The sequence below is a fragment of the Gobio gobio genome, assembly GCF_949357685.1.
Source record: "Gobio gobio genome assembly, chromosome: 19".
NCBI lineage: Eukaryota > Metazoa > Chordata > Actinopteri > Cypriniformes > Gobionidae > Gobio > Gobio gobio.
Genome location: NC_137112.1, coordinates 16,680,599 through 16,701,315, shown reverse-complemented (window position 1 = coordinate 16,701,315; position 20,717 = coordinate 16,680,599). Strand labels below are relative to the sequence as shown.

Genomic DNA, 20,717 nt, shown 5'->3' with positions numbered 1-20,717 from the left:
AAACCGAGATTTATTTTGTATTTCGCTATTTAGATGTTGCAGTGGTTACTTCAGTGATGCCACTTAATGTTTAAGACATTTTTAGATATGTGGGTGTTCTTCAGTCTAACATTTACAGAAGTGAAAATGTTTGACTGTACATGCAATAACAAGCATCACAGTATTAAGTTTTGCACTTTAAATATAAAGTTAATATTCAATTCAGTATAAAGTATAGATCAATAAATAAATATACACACCCTGATTTTACTGGATTTGTTTAATTGCCACTAGATGGCGCTTTGTATATATATCTTAAAACTAGACCAAGTGCACAAAAAAATCTTAACCAAACCTAAAAAAAAATCTATTGTACTGCAGTTGAAAGTGGTCCAAATCCAAATTTCTGCTCATATTATTATTATTATTATTATTATATATGTGAGGTTATTTTACTATTTTATTTCACTATTTTTAAACTATAGCACACTCTAAACCAAATGCATGAGGTACATCCCAGGAGGATTTTTTTAAACAGCACTGAAATTGAATGTACTGAACAGTATATTATATATTATATTTTGACTGTCTTATAGTTAATAAACAAAAACACTTTTAACGATGAATGTGATGAATATGTGTATACACACAAACACACATAAAGTAAGTTTATATGTAATTTAAAATCAATAAATTAATGGTTGATTTGTGTTTAGTGCACTTAGTGAAACATAGCTCTCCTATAAGACAAAGAGAGTTTGAGAGCCAGAGATGTCTTTAATTTTCTTAGTACTTCCTCTCTTGTTACATAACCCCTCCCTCCTTCCTCTGTCTGATCCCATCTTTAAATTCTACTCTTCTCCTCCCACGTGGGTGGACTCGGTATGATCCACTTGCCCCCGACCTGAGGTCTGACTCTGAGCAGAGAGACACGGCCACTGGCACTGCTGCAGAGGAAGTGCACGACTGAATCTACAGCCTTAAGTCTCAGAGATAGAGATGGAGAGAGAGGGAGATGAGCTGTGTTAGATTCCAGTCTTGCTCTGGGACGGCAGACTGACTTAAGCTGTTGGTAAAGCACTGAGTTTTCACAGCTGTGCATCTCTGTCACTCTGGAGTCATGAGCTCAAAGGGGACGAACCTCCACAACAAACGTCTTCCATGTGAGTATTTCAGCTTTTGTTGAATTATTTTGCTCATAAAGACATGAATCTTCTCACACTCTGCTTGACAACAAGCATGAAGGATGACCAGTCATTAACAGAAGTATCCCTGTCATTAAAGAATATGTCTGGCTAGTTGTCACACGTTTTACTCCAGTGAATATTTTTCAGTTTAGGTTTATTAATTTTGATAATCAGCTTTTTAAATGGTTATAAAGTTTACATTTTCTGATTGCATTTACCACTGTTATTCAAAATATATATCAAAATAATAAAAAAACACAAAGCATTGCAAAATATTAAACCACTGTACTTTGGCCAGAGGAGAACTGGCCCCCGAACTGAGCCTTGTTTTTCCCAAGGTTTTTTCTTCTTCTCAATTCTGTCACCTGATGGAGTTTGGGTTCCTTGCCACTGTGCTTTTGCTTAGTTGGGAACGCTTAATATTAAAAAAAAATATATATATATATTGTTCTGACTGTACTGACGCTGTTGTATGCAAACTAAACTGAGCTGGATGATGACATAATTTTTTGCAGGACTTTATAGATGAAATACCCTAATTTTCCTGTCATCACTGTGAAGCTGCTTTTGTAACAATCTGTATTGTATAAAGCGCTATATAAATAAAGGTGACTTGACTTTGACTTAAATATGTATAAAATTACAAAATATAAAACATATAACATATGTGACAACTTGCTCCAATCTGACATTTATGAAAAAAACATTGCACCTTCATCTTATAACTTTTACCGGATGTATGCCATGTGGTTTTGTTCACTAAATGTCTAAATGTTCAGCTAAATGTTGAAATATTTGCTGATATTCTTTTTAAACCAGCATACAAAACTACTGCCAGTGAAAACAAAACAAAAACAAGAATGCGCTGAAAATACAATACAACCAAATACAGAAACTCACTGCAAATACTCACAACGCAACCAAATACAGAAACGTGCTGCAAATACTTAAAACACAACCAAATACAGAAAGCTGCTCATCACTTTGACAACACATGCTGCAAATACAATGCAACATTTAGAAACATTTACAAACAAGTATTTGCAGCACGTGTTGTCAAACTGATGATGTTTTTTTTTTTTTATGTTGGCCGAGCGAGCTCAATGCACTGCAACTGAAGAAATCACATGCAAATAGAAAAAACACCAGCAAATTAAGAAAACAAATACTAATTTACTCACAACACAACCAAATACAGCAACGTTCTGCAAATACAACACAACCAAATACAGAAACGCACTGAAAATACTCACAATGCAACCAAATACAGAAACACATTGCAAATACAACACAACCCAAATATAGAAACATGCTACAAATACTCACAATGAAACCAAATACAGAAATGCACTGCATTGTGGCAACTAACCCCGGACTCAAATGTGTGACAAAACATGTTATCTATTATTATCCTTGAAATATCACCAATATCAACATTAAAAATGCCTCCCTTATTTGGACACGACCTGGGCTGAATAAGGAAAAATATTTTAAACAGTTGTGGAGTCGTGGCACTGTTTGTTTTAGTCTATCATAGTGCAGGACTTTTTATTTATAACCTGAGTGTGAAAGGTTTTGCTTAGTTTCTCAAATGCATTTTCTGTTATGTAGATTTTCTATTTATAAGGGGCTTCAGTCATTGTTTTGACCAAACATTTAAAGAGCTAATGACTTAATGAACCTGCCAAAGCTTACTTGCTAGATTTGTTGGGAGTAACCTCACTGAAATCCCTCTAAATGGGATTGTTTTTCTGCCATTTTTAGCAGATGGGACTATATACAATCCAAGTTCCCACACTCTCTGGCCCCCCACACACACATGCTTAGAGGTTGAGAATGGAAATTCGATTGGCCACAAGACAATTTGTCACACTATCTTTCAATTTTGCTCAGATTATGAGTAAAATGTCCATGTCTGAGATTTGGACTCCAGATGTTTAGGATGGTGTCATTCGGGTCCAGTGGAATGACTCTTATCTACAGGAATAGCACTTGTACATTTAGCTAATTGTCTTCATTTGATTAACAATTATAGTAATCTTTCTGATTTGTCAAAATAAGGCAACATGGTAAAATGTAATGACATCAAATTATATTTACATTCATAGAAAAACAGACTAAACGTATAAGGTATGTTTTACTGGAAATCAAAAGATTTTGTGACCATTAATTCAAAAAAGTAGAAGTGCCTACTTGATTCTGTTACTTACTGATGCATTTGAGCTGTTTTTGGGGTTCATAGTTTCACTAAGGAAGAGACAAAGTTGCACTAATGAAGAGAACAAATGACACTCAACTCTGATAGACTGGAGTGAATCAAACTGACTCTATAGTGCTGTCAAAAAGTTTTGGCCCCGTCTTTTTGAGTTTATGCAACTATAGTATGTGATCACATGATAGCCTATTAGGATTGTATTCTGAAATGTTTTTTTTTTTTTTTATTTAATTCAGTTGGACAGTTCTATAAAATTCAATAATGAATACATGTAAGATGTAAATTGTAGTGTTTTTGTTCATGAAGGGTAACTTTTATTCATTCATAAGTTTTTGTTGAAGATCTTATACCATTCAGTGTGAAATGTAAAAAATTAAATAAAATAATACAGAAAATCACACAGCAACAAACTTTTTCACAGCACTGTATGTATCACTTACAAGTCTTTAGATGATAGCATGAAAAGCGGGGAGAAATTTTACTGAACCTACAAGGACTACTTTTTATCTTTACACTTTAGGATTTAAAGTGTGTGCAAATGAATGAGAAAAAGATTTAAAAAAATACATTCCAGTCCTTTTGGTCGACAGCACTTGCTATCTAGTTCTCTACTCCCTGCTTCATACTTTCCTTATGACTCATTATCATGTCATTAATCTTGTGGAATCTTCTAGAAATTCCTCTTAGTTTGTTCCACTCACATTGTTCTCTGTGGTACTTTCCTGTGAATCTCAGTGTCTCTGAAAATAGAACCAATAGAGTTGATGGTTGGCTTATTAAAGATGCCGAATTAGATGTTTATGAGGTTAGCCTGTTAACAATAATTTCTTTGTCAGATACTCCTACTATATTAATAATTCAGTTTGTTTAGGAAACCATAGATGTGTTTGTAGATTCAACACAGGACAAGGGGATTTCTTGATTATGCAGTAACTATTTATGCTTCTGTTATTTCTATAAAAGAGTTGATTAGACTTTCAGAATTACGCTCTGGTAATACTCAGACACTTAAAGGGATAGTTCTGTCTTTACTCACCTTCATGTCGTTCCAAACCCGTAAGACTTTCGTTCATCTTTGGAACACAAATTAAGATCTTTTTGATGAAATCTAAGAGCTTTCTGTCCCTCCATAGACAGCCACTCAACTAGCACTTTAACACTTTAACACATTTTCTGAGTGAATGTACCTTTATCTTAGCTGAAGCAAAGCAAAATAATACTTACTAAATAAAACTACTAAAGCGAGAGATGATGAACACACGACAAGGAAGAATGAAAAAATTTACATTCAGTACACTAGTATACAAGCAACCCACATGGAAATAATCTATATGAACTTATATAGGTTTTCATATAGGTTTTTAATATATGTGACATATATAAAATTGGCCGTTTTCCTATATATTATGTACATATATGCACATATGTGTACATATATGCACATATGTGTACATGTATGTATATATGTGTACATATATGTATATATGTGTACATATATGCACATATGTGTACATACATGCACATATGTGTACATATATACATGCATACATACCTATATAGGTACATATATGCACATATATATGCACCTATATGTTCACCTATGTAAACACCTCTTTTCCACTATCTTCATACAAGAAAGAATCGACCTTGTAAATGTTTCAGGAAAACGTGTAGACATCATAGCTTTCCATCTCCTCTCACCTAATTGCCATAGTTAAATTCCATAACATGCCAATTACATGTGATACAAATTTCACGTGTTCGCCCATACATAAGTTCTTGCATAGTTCTTAGTTATTGCTTTGATAATAGATAATATGAGCTAGGCATCATGCATGACATATCTTGTATGTATAGGGCTTATATGTGGATATAAAGAAGCAATACAGAAGACCAATATGGCCTGTATATGCACATATATTCACGTCAATTTTGCCTATGTGTGGCATATATACGCATATATGTGGCATATATACGCATATATGCGGCATATAGGCCATATTATTATATATGTTGTATATATGCAGCATATAAGTGCATATAAACTGCATTTAGGTTTCATACATGCGCATATATCCCCATATAGGTTCTTTCCATGTGGGAAGAGTTTGTTGTTAGTCGCAATCAGCACCAGCTCCAGACAAACAATGACACTCAAAACTGTCCTGGCTGTTACTATAACTAAAATTAAAACAACAGCATATCTTGGTTCTGTGTAAAAGCAAAAACATGTCTCTCGCATATGAAGTAAGGAATAATTGCTATACCTCTGTGCGTCTCTAAACCTTGCTAGTGAAAAAATGTTATGTGTAGCCTTTAAGTTGCTACATATAGGCTAACTGATAAAATCGCCAGGGCAGCGCTGACACCTTTTTGTGCAAACTGTGGTGCGTGTGCGAGCACGTGTGATTGCAGTAATGAGACAGAAAGCTTGCCTTTGATGTCCGCTTCTGTTTGTTGGTTTTCATCTGGACTGTCTAATACTGCTGCTGCCCAGTTGTTGAACATTTTATATTCACCATAAATATTAAGAGTTACTTTAGGAAAATCGTCTGTCATGTTATTTTTTTTTAGTCCTGTAATTTCCGTTATTACAGTTAACTATGCTAAGTTATATGGAACTTGCGGTCAAGAGAGCTGCCTGGAACTACGTTTGCTGTGCGTTTCCCAGAAAATAATTGTACACCTCAGAACGTTCATCAGCCAATCAGATTCAAGCATTCAATGGCCCCGTAGTATAAGCAAAAACAATGCAACCTAGGCGTCCATTTTCAAGCCTTTCTCGCTTATGTCTCTCCAGCACTGGAACGCTTTTTTAATATTAACCTGAATCCTAAAGCCTTAGTTTTTTCAGTGATATTCCTTTGATCTTTTCTCTTTTGTAATGTCACTCAGCCATCTCTCTTTTTTCAGTCTTTCTATTAAATCATCATGAGTGAAAATTCCCCCTACTGCTAGCTACACATGTGTTGTGGTGCTTGGTCTGATTCACTTTCAACAGCGTTTCTCAGTTCCCCTTCGAGGGAACTCGCACTGCGTCGTCGAGTGACGACACTCTGGGGAACGCCCACAGCGTTACGCATCTGAAGTATGAATGAAATCAAGCCAATCTGATTGGTGGTGCGTCGTGACGTAGTAGATGACGGCATACCCGGAAGATACAAAAAGGAAGCTGATGCAAACACACACTAGCTTTTTTGCTCTTCAGCGAAGCGCTATATGTGAAATTGTCTGTCTATTTGGTGTTGTTTTGTCACAAAATATTGTATCCAAGATGGCTAGTGAGCAACAGTTCACAAGGTGTGTGCACCCGTGTCCGCGATTCATTTCGGGCACGGACACACACCTTTTGTGTGTGCAATGCCTGGGCGTGCAGCACGCTAGGGCGGCTCTCGAGGGAGCCGCCTGTAGCGAGTGTGAAAAGCTGCCGCTTAAGGTATTGCGCTCACGGCTGGCCGTGTTCAATGAGACCGGCCAAGCCCGCGAGCCCCAGGGTGCTGGGTTGCTGAGGCACAGCGGCGCCGTAGATCATGGGGCTTGCAGCGGGACCTCGTGACAGGATATGGGACTGCTGAGGCACTTTCCCTATCCTCGTCCGAGGACTCCGATGTTCTCCCGGCCCGTGCGGAAGCCCGCGATGCGGCTTCTTCCCGCGGGGTGGAGAACCCGACGTTTCAGCTATCTGGCTCAGAGGAGTCGGATGTGCTGAGCGTCGAGGCGGGTGCAGTGGAGCCTGAGCCATCGCTTCACGCACCCGCTCCAGAGGAGCTAGTGGAGGTTTTGACCCGCGCCGTGGCCAAGTTAAACATCGATTGGCCACAGGAAGAACCGGAAATCCAGCCGCCCAGTAAGCTGGATGAACGGTTCTTCAGGCGCAGGCCTCAACCTCCACGCCGGGGTCTGCCTTTTTTCCCGGACCTACACAATGAGTTGTGTAGGTCCTGGGATAAACCCTATTCGGCCAGACTCACCAGCCCTCCAGTACTCGACTTTGGTAACGTACTGGGGGCGGCCGAACAGGGTTATGGGACACTGCCGAGGGTAGAGGAGGCTCTCGCGAGCTACCTCTCTCCCGAGGCCGCTTCGTCCCTGAAGACCCCGGTATTGCCCTCCAAACCAGCGCGCGATACATCAGCGCTGGTAGGGAGGCCATATATGGCGGCTGGGCGGGCTGGTAGTTGCCTGCACACTATGGCGGTGTTGCAGGCCTACCAGGCCGACCTCCTCAAGGAGCTCGACGAGGGCGGGGGGCCCGTCTCCGGACGATGTCCTCGAACTAAGGAAGGCCACCGATTTGTCTCTCCGCATCGCCAAGGAAGGAGACGGCCCGTTCCATCGGCCGCTCCATGGCGGGTATGGTGTGTGTGGAGAGACATTTATGGTTAAACCTGTCGGGGATGAAGGAGAGAGAGAAACACTTTCTCCTAGATTCCCCGGTCTCGCCTTCTGGGCTTTTCGGCGGCGCGGTTAACACCGTCGTCGAGAGGTTCCAGGAGGTGAGAAAGCAGGCGGCGACCTTCCAACAGTATCTCCCTCGTCGATCCAGCTCCTCGGGGAAGGCTGTCTCAAAGGGCTGTCTCAAACTTCTCCCTGCCGGTCAGCCGCTTCAGGGGATCGGGAATGAGGCTCGGTTGACACCCGAGGCCAGCCTCGAGAGGCTGGTTCCCTTAGTAGATTATCTTGGCGCATGGACATGCCTTCCGAGTGTATCTACATGGGTCCTGCAGACTGTAGAGCTGGGTTACAGACTACAGTTCGGTTCTCCTCCCCCGAAGTTCAACGGGGTGGTCCGGACTGTGGTCGGCCCAGAGCAGGTTCGGGTTATGGAACAAGAAGTACAGGCCCTGTTAGCCAAGGAAGCCATAGAGCGGGTTCCGTTGGCGAACAGGGACTCCGGGTTCTACAGCCGGTACTTTATAGTTCCCAAGAAGGATGGTGGGTTGCGTCCGATAATAGATCTCAGGCTCCTGAATCGGTCTCTGAGGAGATTCAGGTTCAGGATGCTCACAATTCCAGCCATCGTGAGTCAGATCCAGTCCGAGGACTGGTTCGTCACGATAGATCTAAAGGACGCATACTTCCATATTTCCATCCTTCCAACCCACAGGAAGTTCCTGAGGTTCGCTTTCAGGGGCGAAGCATACCAATATCGGGTTCTTCCCTTCGGCCTGGCACTCTCCCCTCGCACCTTCACCAAGTGTATGGATGCAGCACTGGCTCCGCTGAGACTCCAGGGCATCCGTATACTAAATTACATCGACGACTGGCTCATACTGGCCAGATCGCGCAAGGTGGCGGTTCGGCATCGAGATGTCGTTCTGGCCCACATAAGGTGCTTGGGGCTGAGACTCAACACGAAGAAAAGCGTGTTGACGCCCTCCCAGAGGACCACGTTCCTGGGAGTCGTATGGGATTCCACATCGATGCGGGCACGTATGTCTCCCGCGCGCGTGGAATCCATACTGGCGACGGTCTCCTGAGTGAAGCCAGGCCGCAGCCTCACTGTGAAGCAGTTCCAAAGACTGCTGGGGCTCATGGCAGCAGCGTCCAATGTGATACCTTTTGGCCTGCTGCATATGAGACCCCTACAGTGGTGGCTGAGGGCCAAGGGGTTTTCCCCGAGGGGAAATCCGTTTCGTATGATCAGGGTAACGCGCAGATGCCTTCGTTCCCTCGTCATATGGCGGAAACCTTGGTTCCTGTCCCAGGGGCCAGTGCTGGGAGCATCATGTTGCCGGAGAGCCGTTTCAACAGATGCCTCCCTCACTGGCTGGGGCGCGGTCATGGAGGGCCGCTTTGCGAGAGGTCTGTGGGAGACCCGGCATTCTTCATGGCACATCAACTGCCTGGAGATGCTGGCGGTCTACAAAGCTCTGAGGAGCTTTTACCCGGACCTCCGCGGCCACCATGTCCTGATACGCTCAGACAACACTTCGGTTGTCGCGTATCTCAATCACCAGGGGGTTTTGAGGTCGCGCCCTCTATGCAGACTGGCGCATCAAATCCTCCTGTGGTCCCAGGGGAAGTTATCGTCCCTCAGGGCGATGTACATTCCCGGGGACCAAAATCAGGGAGCAGACATCCTGTCGAGGCAGGGGCTGAGGCCCGGGGAGTGGCGACTCACTGTCCACTGTGGTTCTCTCTCAGGTCTCTCTCTCCATGATGCAGACGTGGCCGAGGCTGCGTCTGTACGCATTTCCCCCGATCGCTCTGCTCCCGGGAGTTCTGGAGCGGGTCCGCCGGGAGGGCATCAGCCTGCTCTTAGTAGCACCCCGGTGGCCCACTCGAGTATGGTTCTCGGACATCATAGCTCTGCTAGACGGCTCTCCGTGGCAGGTTCCTCTGAGGAGGGATCTGCTCTCTCAGGCAGGGGGCACAATATTTCACCCCCGGCCAGAGTTGTGGAGCCTCTGGGTCTGGCCCCTGAGGGGGCTCGGTACCTAGAGGCGGGCCTGTCAGCAGAGGTAGTCGAGACCTTACTCAGCTCCAGGGCTCCTTCTACCAGGAGACTGTACAGCCTCAAGTGGAATGTATTTTCCACTTGGTGTAGAGAGCGTGAGGTGGATCCAGTTAACTGCCCAGTGGCTTCAGTGCTGGAGTTCTTCCAAGATCGCTTCTCCGCTGGTCTTACCCCGTCCACCCTGAAGGTGTACGTGGCTGCCCTTGGGGCTTTCCACGCACCTCTAGGTGATGGACCTTTGGGGAAGCACCACCTGGTTGTACAGTTCCTCCGTGGGGCTCGGAGGATGAGGCCGGTAGCTCGCTCCAGAGTCCCAACCTGGGACCTGGCGGTGGTTCTGGAAGGGCTGGCTGAGGCCCCCTTTGAGCCACTGGAGCTGGCTGAGCCTAAGAACCTGACCCTGAAGGTGGCCTTTCTCCTCGCCATTACCTCGCTGAGGAGAGTGGGAGATCTCCAGGCCTTGGCGGTCACGCCAACCTGCCTGGAGTTTGCCCCCGGCGGAGTAAGGGCCATCCTTCACCCTAGACCGGGTTACATTCCCAAGGTTCCATCTCAGGGAGCCCGGTCTCTGGTTCTTCAGGCTTTCCATCCCCCTCCCCACCTGACGGCGGAAGAGGGGAGACTTCATCTGCTCTGCCCGGTCAGAGCTCTGAGTATTTATCTAGAGAAGTCTTCCCATTGGAGGAGGTCAGACCAGTTGTTGGTGTGCTTTGGCTCACCCAAGAAGGGGCTGCCTGCGTCAACTCAGACGATCAGTAACTGGATCGTCCAGGCTATAGCCACGGCTTATAGGGTGCGCAATTTGCCTTCACCCATGGCCGTGAGGGCCCATTCCACCAGGAGCATGGCTTCATCAGTGGCCCTCCTTTCTGGCGTCTCGCTTCAAGAGGTATGCGAGGCGGCCGGGTGGGCCACCCCACACACCTTCATACGTTTTTACAGTCTGCACCTCCCGGTGACGCCTGGTGCTCGAGTTCTTGCGTCCTGAGTGTTTCCAGCTTCACACTGGGACGTGGGGGTGATTCGGTGTGGCCTAGTGGGTATTAACGTTCCCCAGAGTGTCGTCACTCGACGACGCAGTGCGAGTTCCCTCGAAGGGGAACGTCTCGGGTTATGACTATAACCCTTGTTCCCCGAGAAGGGAACGAGACACTGCGTCGCCACACCTATCACGGCTAGAGCGCTTGCTTCATCGCAAAAGAGCTAGTGTGTGTTTGCATCAGCTTCCTTTTTGTATCTTCCGGGTATGCCGTCATCTACTACGTCACGACGCACCACCAATCAGATTGGCTTGATTTCATTCATACTTCAGATGCGTAACGCTGTGGGCGTTCCCCAGAGTATCGTCACTCGACGACGCAGTGTCTCGTTCCCTTCTCGGGGAACAAGGGTTATAGTCATAATCCGAGACGAAATCACTTACTGCACCTTTACATATAATTCATTTTAATTTACACAATGGTAAAATAATGAATAGGATGCCAAACAGGATGGGAACAAAGAGCTCTTATTAAATGATGGTGCCAACTGGAAGTAAATATTGATTTAAATAGCGATTATATCATAGGTCTTTTTGTCAAGAAGGATTTCATGTTTTAAAGTAGGGCTAGGCGATATGGCTGAAAACTGTATCACGATATAAGTGTTTCATATCGGTCGATATCGATAATTATTGATATTTTTATGACCTTTTTAAAATAAGGACCAGGAGAAAAATATTTTACATTTAAAATGTTTTATTTTAAACGTAACCTTCCTCTGATTATAATCCCCTCAGTTATAAAGGCAGAAATGTCAACACAACCATGGAAAACACTCAAATAATTAAAATATAAACACAAACAAGTCTAAAACCACAATGAACACTTAACAATTATCTCTTAACATTAAGGTGCGGTGCCTCTTTTTCTTTGTAACTGTTACCGTTTAGATGCTTTGTCATAAGGCACTGATGCAGAGTACCTCTCCATGTAGTTTCAAAGGCTGAATCTGATATCGCCCCCTATACCCTTAAATAGGGCGCTATTTGAGGGGACAGCCATTTGTAGTGGTGTCCAAAATGATAGTGGACGTTATTTAAGGTGACCAAATTTCTGAAATGGAAACTGGGAACATTTCCTATTTGTGTGGTCAAAATACCACTAAAACCTAATTTGTTATTATATTTTATTTAAAAAACGGGGACAATACATTTTTGAATGTTTTTGTTGTTGTGAGCTCTCTATATTATTATTAACATTAATAATTATTATGATTTAGTTTGATTATTAGGAATTTTTTGTCTGGATTTAATTCAACGCACCCGCAAAAAACAAAAACAAACAAACAATGAAAACACTTAATAGTAACCATTGTAAATAACAAGCAGTTCAAAACAATATTATAACATGACATGACAAAAACACATTACAAAAATAAAACAACATAAATAATATGATAAATAAAATTATTTACAAATATTGTAAGATTTTATAATTGTATTTAATATTTTCACAAGTTTATACTATATTAATTACTTTTTTTTTCAAAATGTTTTATGTTTTAGCTTGAAAATTATTCTTACTAGGTCTTGTTATTTTGCATTTTAGGCTTATTTTAAGCAGAAAGTATGTATTCTGCGCATGTATTTTTTACAAGTGATTTTACAAGTGATTTACAACAAGTTTTTTTTATATTTATAGTTCAGATGTATGGTAGCTAATCACGGCTTTGCAACTGCGGAACTTTTGGGGGGTTCTGCTCTCATTACGTTCAAGTAGTAGCGGCACGCGTGCGTCCAAGTAGAGTCAGCGTATCTCACAGCGCGCTCTGCTGGTGACAATAATCACTACTAGACGATTGCTCCTATAACCAGCAACTGCTGTAAAACGGGGACATTTCCGGGGACAGCTCCAGTCGGGGACAGAACACCAAAAACTGGGACTGCCCCCGGAAAACTGGGACTGTCCCCGGGAAAACGGGGACGTCTGGTCACCCTAACGTTATTGAGTGCACTCGTTCTATTCCACTTTGCACCGCAATAACGAGTGTACAGCCCGGCTGTCCGAATTCACTCACTTGTTTTCATTCACTCCTTCAAATGAACTGTATTAGTGGATTAAAGTAGAAAATAGTGATTGATTTCGGATTCAGCCAAAGTCAAGAATAGCACAACGGCGAGCTCGTCGAAAATGAACACGTCCCCAAACGAATAAGGCACGTGCGCATTGTCAGCAGAGGCTCACGCTGCGGAGCCAGATGAAAGTATAAACAAGGCTGGTAAAACAAGTTTGTGGTATTACCAGTGTTGGTAGGGACGACAGTCATGCATAATTTGCAGACGACATTGGTCTGACTACGGTCAGACTGATAAAATCCAAAAAACTGCCATACTGGCGAGCTGACTTGTTTTCATGTTTTATCAACAATTTCCTCGCTTGCTGTGGCATTAATTTTCCACTTATCACTCCACGCTGGTTCTGTTTACTGAAGAATTAATCCAACACGAGACAATGATATGGCGCAACCAAACGCAACCTACAGTTACATGTTTCGCTGTTAGCCTGTCACTCCCTACATTGTTTGGTTACCAGAGAGCGAGTGCCTTTGTTCATGCAACCAAACTTGCTTCGCAACCTCTGGTTTCTTCCGACAAAGAAAAAATAATTATCGAACGTTTTATCGAACGCATTTTTTATTGATATCGATTACGTGTCTATCGCGATACATATTGTTATCGTTTTATCGCCCAGCCCTATTTTAAAGTGAGACAAACCAACCAATAGGGTGGATGGGGCAACGACTATGGCAGAATCTGCTGTGACAGCCAGCCGAGGGTATGATGTCATCAATAAGTGAAAGCAATGTGTGTTACTATGGTAATACAGGTCGAATGTTCAATGAAAAAGTCATCCCTTCCATCCCAAAAACATAAACACAGTTCTCGATAGAATGAGCACGAACATATTACAATTATGACTAGATTAAAGGGTTATATCGATCACCAAAAGAGGAACCAAAGGAAAAAAGCTTTATATTAGGAGTATATTATCTTACTTTTCGGACACTCTTTGGGAGCTGACGCTTTAAACAGACAGTGGAGGAGGTTTAGATGCTCCAGGCTTATCGGATGTGGAAATGAATGGGTCTTTATCATTGCTGAAGTGAACGACAATTGCAAATGGACAAATAAGAACACGACACACGCATATTCAAGCAAAGGCCAGTATATATTAGTTATGTGAAACAAAACAAAATCAATGTTACTTGCCTATCGAGAAGAAATAAAGTAACCTCAGCGTCCGTTGCAGGTTGCAGGCCTTCCCGCTCCTTGAGTTCTCTCCAGCGCTGGAGAGATAAAGCTGATACTTCTTGCCTGATCGTAAGCCTTCTTTTTTTCCATAGACATTTTCCACATTTGTTTTTTTATCCGCCATCTCTCTCTTTCTGTTGTCGCTCGGCTAATGTCTGTCCTGTGTGTCCTTTGAATAATGACGTGCACTGAGCACTCTCTTCTCCCTGTCAGTAGACACGCCTCTTACTGCTGATTGGCTACAAGTTTGTTTTGGTACTCGGCCTGAGACACCTTTCTAAAGCATTTTTGAAATATCACTTACCCCACCCCATGCGACATCCATTTGTGGATTATATAACTGATATAGCCCTCCTCCACCACCACAAAAAAACAAGGAAACAAAAGAACACATTTTAAATTAAATTAAAATTCAAAAATAAATGCAGTTTTCTTCTGATGGGTTGCACTTCTTACATAATACAATGAAACTGAATATACAGTAATGATATGACAAACATGACTTCACCTCATATGTACTTGCATCAGAGATGCTTTGCAACTGATATAAAATAGTGTAGAGAGGATGAAAATGGTAGTGTGAAGAGGGGGAAACAAGATCAGGAAAATCTTGCAAACCAGACTCAAAGTAGCATGCACAGAGCTCAGTGTGTCAATGCATCTGTGCTAACCACTAGTTTTTGGCTCCAACAGAGGCATTTTGTTTCTCTAAGTTTAGTGTGTAGCCTATCTTTTTGGAAGCATCTTTGGGTACATCACCCTTCACATTATGTGAACATACTGCAAAGTGACGAACGCGAAGTGGCATGCTTCTCTCTGCAGTTTGATATATGGCAGTTTGAAAGCACAGCAGGTCAGAGATCAGTAGGGGAACACTAATGAACAGCAGCAGTTCCAAATGACCTGACAAATGATGACATTGGTATGGCATGACATCTTTTATAACAGACCTGTGACATCATCACCTTGTGCTTAGGACTGAGTGTTACATAATCATCCAAAAAGCGAAAAGATATGATAAGTGACTGTTGTTATGCCTTAGATCAGCTGTTTGTCTTGTGATACGTAGTTTTGTGGCAACGTTTTTAGCCTTGTGGCTAATATCTTGGTAACATGGTAGCATATTCCTTAATAGGGGTGGACGATATACAGGCAAAAACAATATAATTTTGTCAACCGGTAGAGAGTTTGGACTATTGTCTTTATCGCGATTGCGCTCACTTGATGTTGCTGATAAAGGCTAATCATTTGCATGTGTTTTTAAGCATTACAGTTTGCACTTTATTGCACTTTATGCGCACAATGTCAGAGAGATGGTTTCAGGGCATTGTCTGAGGGGACGTTTACACGACAACGATGTACTAAAAACTGAAAATTTTTCTTTTGCTTTTTTCCGATATCCACAAGTTTCCTGGGACAAGTGGGACTTTATGCATTTCCATCGTAGTTTATGCGCACGTTTTCGTATCGGATAGAACATGTATCTGACTCAAACGAGCGCATGCGTTTTTTATGCGCATTTATAGAATTCATGCGCATCTTGGCGTTTCCATTCAGCATTTTTTGATGCAATATCCCAAAATGCGCATAAAAATAGGTGGATGGAAACATAGCTTATTGACATTCAACAGTTGACAGTCATTCATGCTATCCAAATTTGCTGACGATGTGGGAACACAACCTCAACTAACTTTCAAAAGGGTGAAACAACAGTACCTTTACCCTCCGCGGTAATGTAGTTGGTTGGGAGGATGACGTGAAGAAGTGGCCTCGTATCACGTACGGTAGCATTTTTAGCTATTTTATAGATTCAGTAGCCTATGATGGAAAGGCAATGAGCAATTTGAAAAGCTCAGAGGCACATCAGTATCTGTCGGAAACAATCTAAAAGCGGACATTGAGCCGAGCCTGAGCCTACACGTATCCCATCACAAGGCATGGGTGCTAGCATCAGTTACAGGTGAAGTACAGACAACGGGTTGTTCATGTATTAGGGCCAGGACGCTGTTGTAGTCATGCAGCAGCACTTTTGTGGAAGGTCAGTAAAGTAAGGACAATTAAGGACACAAAAATTTTATTGTTTATTGTATTGTGATATTATTAATTAACTAATAAATGTACTAAACTGAAATGTTTAGTGTTTGTCATTCATGTTGCAAATGTTGCTTCACAGTAACCTTCACTTAACCCTTGTGGCACCATCTGATAAAAAAAATAGTAAAAATTATAATTTTGAAACCTTGCTAATGATCCGAAAAACATTTAGCCTTTTCACTAACTAGCACACAAAATACCATTGTATACGGCTTCTGCCACCTCACCGGAAGTTGTACCCACGTAGTTTTTTACAGTAGCGCCCCCTGGAAACAGGTGGATAGGCGACAACATTGTCAGAACGATCCCCGTTCACAAGGATCTGCGAAAACAATTAAACACGCTGTATTATTCATGCCAGACTAGTAGCTGACGAGGTCACTTTGTAGCCTACAGATTGAACACGGGACGTAATATGCAGCATAATGTCATCGTTTTCACAAATTAATTTTTTTTGTAGTTAAGTGCACTTGTCCTTTTTTGCAAAAGTTTGCATTTTTGGCCAAAACGCATACAAAGTTTTCCGGCCAAATGCATAAAATGTTTTTCAGTTTTTTAATTTTTTAATTAATCACAACCTTAACTACAACAGAGACATTTTGAACACATTACAGTATATGTAATTTACACAATGAAGACTATGACATTTTTTTAAAAATATTTGATTACTTTATACAATTTATGTAGGCCTAGTATTTTTACTTCTAGTGCTTGACATTTTTCAGGTAGGTCTATTTCATTTGTGTCTTTGTTCTGTTGTAGTTTGTTTTCCTATGCTTGTACGATTCTTTGTTCGTTTTCACTGTTTACTTATATTCAGTAAGCTTGAGAGTTTTTTTTTACCTGTTCACCATCAATGAGTAATAAAAAATGAAATGATCAATGTCACAACAACATATATTATTACATTTCTTTAAAGGTGTCATGAACTGGCTTTTTACATTTTTTTATACTGTTGTCTGAGGTCAACTTATGACGTTTGCGTGGTTTTTACATTCAGAAACATCATAATGAATAAGTAATAGGCTATTTTCTGCCTTGGTTTTGAGGCTCTCTGAAAAACGATCGGTTTTGATGGGCGTGCCACACTGAAGACTTGGAAGTAAACGCCCACAGCTAGGATTGGATAAGATTTGCATATTTAATGAGTTTCCGCTCCTCTGTCAGTACACGTGAGGAATTGTTTTGAAAGCGTTTGGAGAGATGTTCACAGGGCTCGAAAAATATCTTTATCAAACAAACACAATGATTCATCTCTCATCCACCCGCAAATGTTATTTCGGTATCATTTCTCCCGATCATCAGTGAATATAACCACGAACCGTACACACACACATGCGTGCGCAAGAAAGGTGATAGCCCGTCTGAAAAACACATAACGTTAGCCCCGGGACTTTGGGCTTTGCGAGCTGGTGTTACAAGTCCGAGTCTGATCACGAATGAACCAATAACACCTTCTCCAGCCTGTGACAGCGTGCTAAGGTATGTAATCAATAGATATCAAACGATCTGTAACAATGCAATACTAACACATATAAAAACACGTTTTACTCACATAAGTGTGTTGCACCGTTCATGTCGGATCCAATATAGAAGGCACAGCATTGTGTTTTAATCTCAATATGTCTGCAAATCCAGTCACGACCTCTATCTTGTTTACAATTGATTACACTGTGAAATGAAGCGAACAAATGCAATGTCTTACGCACACGAGTTGGTGGGCGGGCTTGAGGTGGTGCTTCTAAATTGTATGACGTCAGTGGTCTAAATATTGTGAGAGCTCTCGTTTTCTGGGCCTGGTGTCTATAAAAGCTTTTCTTAGACTAACAAGGACTTTTTCAGCTCTGAAACTTATATATTCTTATATCACAATGAACTTTTATAAACCAAAGGCTCAAATGAAAGTTGATTTTTCAATTCATCACCCCTTTAACTCATCAAAATAAGTTAAGCAATTTTCAACTTATACAAGATTCAACTATGTTTTTTTAAAAAGTCAGTTTAAAATATTTGAAGTTGAAATGACTTACACAGCCAAGTTGATTGTACTTAAAATTTTAAGGCAAAAACTGAACGTTTATATACGTTTTTTTTACAGTATATTGTCAAGCAAGCACTTTGGGCTTCCTTTTACCATATTTTATGTGTTCTATTATATATGTGTTGATCAATGTTAAATGTGAGGAAGCATCAAGTTTCTTCAGAAGACTTTGAATTCTTGATTAATTCATATGCTTAATTCATATGGATTTCTTTTATGATTTCATTATGAACTTTTTGAAGTGTCAACGTTTTGGTGGAATGATTTGGAAGGACAGAAATCTCTCAGGTTTAATTTAAAACATTAATTTTTGGGTCAATTAATACTTTAAGAGCTTGTGTTTATAGTCGAATGCCACATACTTCATCCAATGTCTTCATTAATTTTGGTTTGTGGGTTTGAAAATCCCCATTCTGGTTTAAGGTTACCATACTTGTCAAAAGTGAGTAAAAAAAAGAGAACATTCTTTTGCCATTCTTCAATGAGAGAAATGGGCATCTGCTTTTTAGTTATATTTTCAAGGTATGGTATCTTAGTTAGTAAATCAGGGCTTTGAGTCCCTGAGGTTTAACACATGAACTTTTATCTCATTCATCTGGAAAGTTCATTTCTCATGTCCTGTTTTCAAACTGTCCTCAGAGGAATGTGGTGGACTGGTTTTAGGTTGTTTTTTGGGCTAATGCTTCTGAAGTCACTTCCTAGAAGAACAATTTTGGGTGAGATGACTGGAAGAGGTTGATGTGTGGTTAAGGTTTTTCTGCTGCGGTAAGTAATTACACAAACCTATATGAATATATATAAACCGAATAGCCTACATTCCGGTTAATGAGTCCAAGATCTGTTAAAATCAAGAGCTGCATGAAGTGTTAATTTGTGTCTGAAAAGGTTAAGACCGTTGAGAGTGCCTGTATGGATGCTGTGCCATGTCCGGTACCCTGCTGGATCATAATCCCCAGAATGCTTTAGTATGAGAACCACTGTGACAAAGAAAGCTGGGGGTAGGGTGGGGTGGAAACAGAGCTTTGCCTTGTATGGAGGGAATGACAAATCAGTCCTTACAGACAATCCGCCTTTCTTCTGCTTTGATCTAACAAGCCTTGCTCACCCCTCCCAGCCTACTGCTGTGTGAATGGACAGCACAGTGTGAAAAAGGGGGATGGATATGAGAAAGAGATGAGTCCGAGAGAGGAAGAGAAAAATAGAGTGATCTCATCCTCATGCGGTTGTTTACTTGCCTTATGAATGATCTTATTCGATGATTTGGGGCAAGGTCAGAAAGCCTCATGATGAAATCATTCACTTTAAATCAATCACAGATTCAGTCCATTTGGAAAACACTGGCTGATCAATTGTGGAACATACTGCTCTACAGCAGATCTGACTCCATCCACTACTTCATTGTGTCCGTAAGGTTGTTAAGGTTATTTTGGGTGGTTGAATGGTGACAGTGGTTGGTGTACACTTGTGATGCATCCTGAATCATAATCATACCGTGTTCGTTCGTTGGCCAGAGGAAAACTGGCCCCCCGATTGAACCTGGTTTCTCTCAAGGTTTTTTTCTCTCTCCATACTGTCACTTGGTGGAGTTTGGGATTAAAGTTTAGAGTTCAGCTGAACAATGACATTATTTTCTTTTAGAGCTGCTGTACAGTCTAAACGAACTCTGTTTGCATTATTGAATAATTTTCCTGTTATCACTGTAAAGCTGCTTTTAAATCTGTATTGTATAAAGCGCTAAATAAATAAAGGTGACATGACTTGCTAGGTTGTTACCAGGGTGTTCTCAGTGGTTGGTTTTATGAGCGTTCCTACATGGGTACTACCCAGTTCTTTGTGGTTGCCAAGGTATTTCAATGTAGTTGGTACAGTTTAAGAGTATTTTTTTAGCATATGGCCAGGTGGTTTCTATAGGGAAATGGAAGCCAGCTCTTCTCCTGAGGGCTAACTTCTTGAAGAGTTCAACTACAACCCCAATGAAACACACCTGAACCAGCAAATTAAGGTGTTCAAGATTTCTTATAAATAACAGGCAGGTGTGCTGGAGCAGGGTTGGAATTGAAGTCTGCAGGAAGGTAGCCCTCCACGAGCACAGTTGTGTACCACTGTTCTAGGGTGTACTGGGTAGTTTCTAGCACATTACTAGGGGTCCTATTTTAACGTTCTAAGGGCATGTGCTAAAATGTACAGTGCAAGTGCACGTAGGGTGTGTCCGAATCCACTTTTGCTAGTGGAACAACAGGAGAAATGGTTGGCGCGACCGGCGCATGGTCTAAAACTGTTGTCCCTATTTTCTTAATGAGTAATGGGTGTGTTTTGGGCGTAACGTGCAATTAACCAATCAGAGTCTCATCTCCCTTTCCCAGTTACGCTCGCGCCATGGCGGAATTAGCAAGCAGAAAAAAAACTGAATGATTCTCTAAGTCAAAGTTATTAAGTCAAAAGACCCACCA

The 20,717-nt window shown here is 41.7% G+C and overlaps 1 protein-coding gene across 2 annotated transcripts in view; it reads left to right on the top strand.

Annotated features, from left to right (window-relative positions):
• The first annotated feature begins 850 nt into the window (after positions 1–850).
• The window catches only part of LOC307142814 (dysbindin), a 43,170-nt gene continuing 23,303 nt past the window's right edge, over positions 851–20,717 (top strand). Inside the window, exons 1-2 of one of the 2 annotated variants that reach the window (XM_079843935.1) lie at positions 893–1,142; positions 14,131–14,201. Coding sequence is in view for 1 of the 2 variants with exons in the window: in XM_079843934.1 (XP_079700060.1) it covers positions 1,100–1,142 (43 nt within the window). In the remaining variant the exon portion in view is untranslated. Of the gene's footprint in view, positions 1,143–14,130; positions 14,202–20,717 lie in introns of both variants that reach the window. The other variant, XM_079843934.1, reaches the window with a different exon arrangement.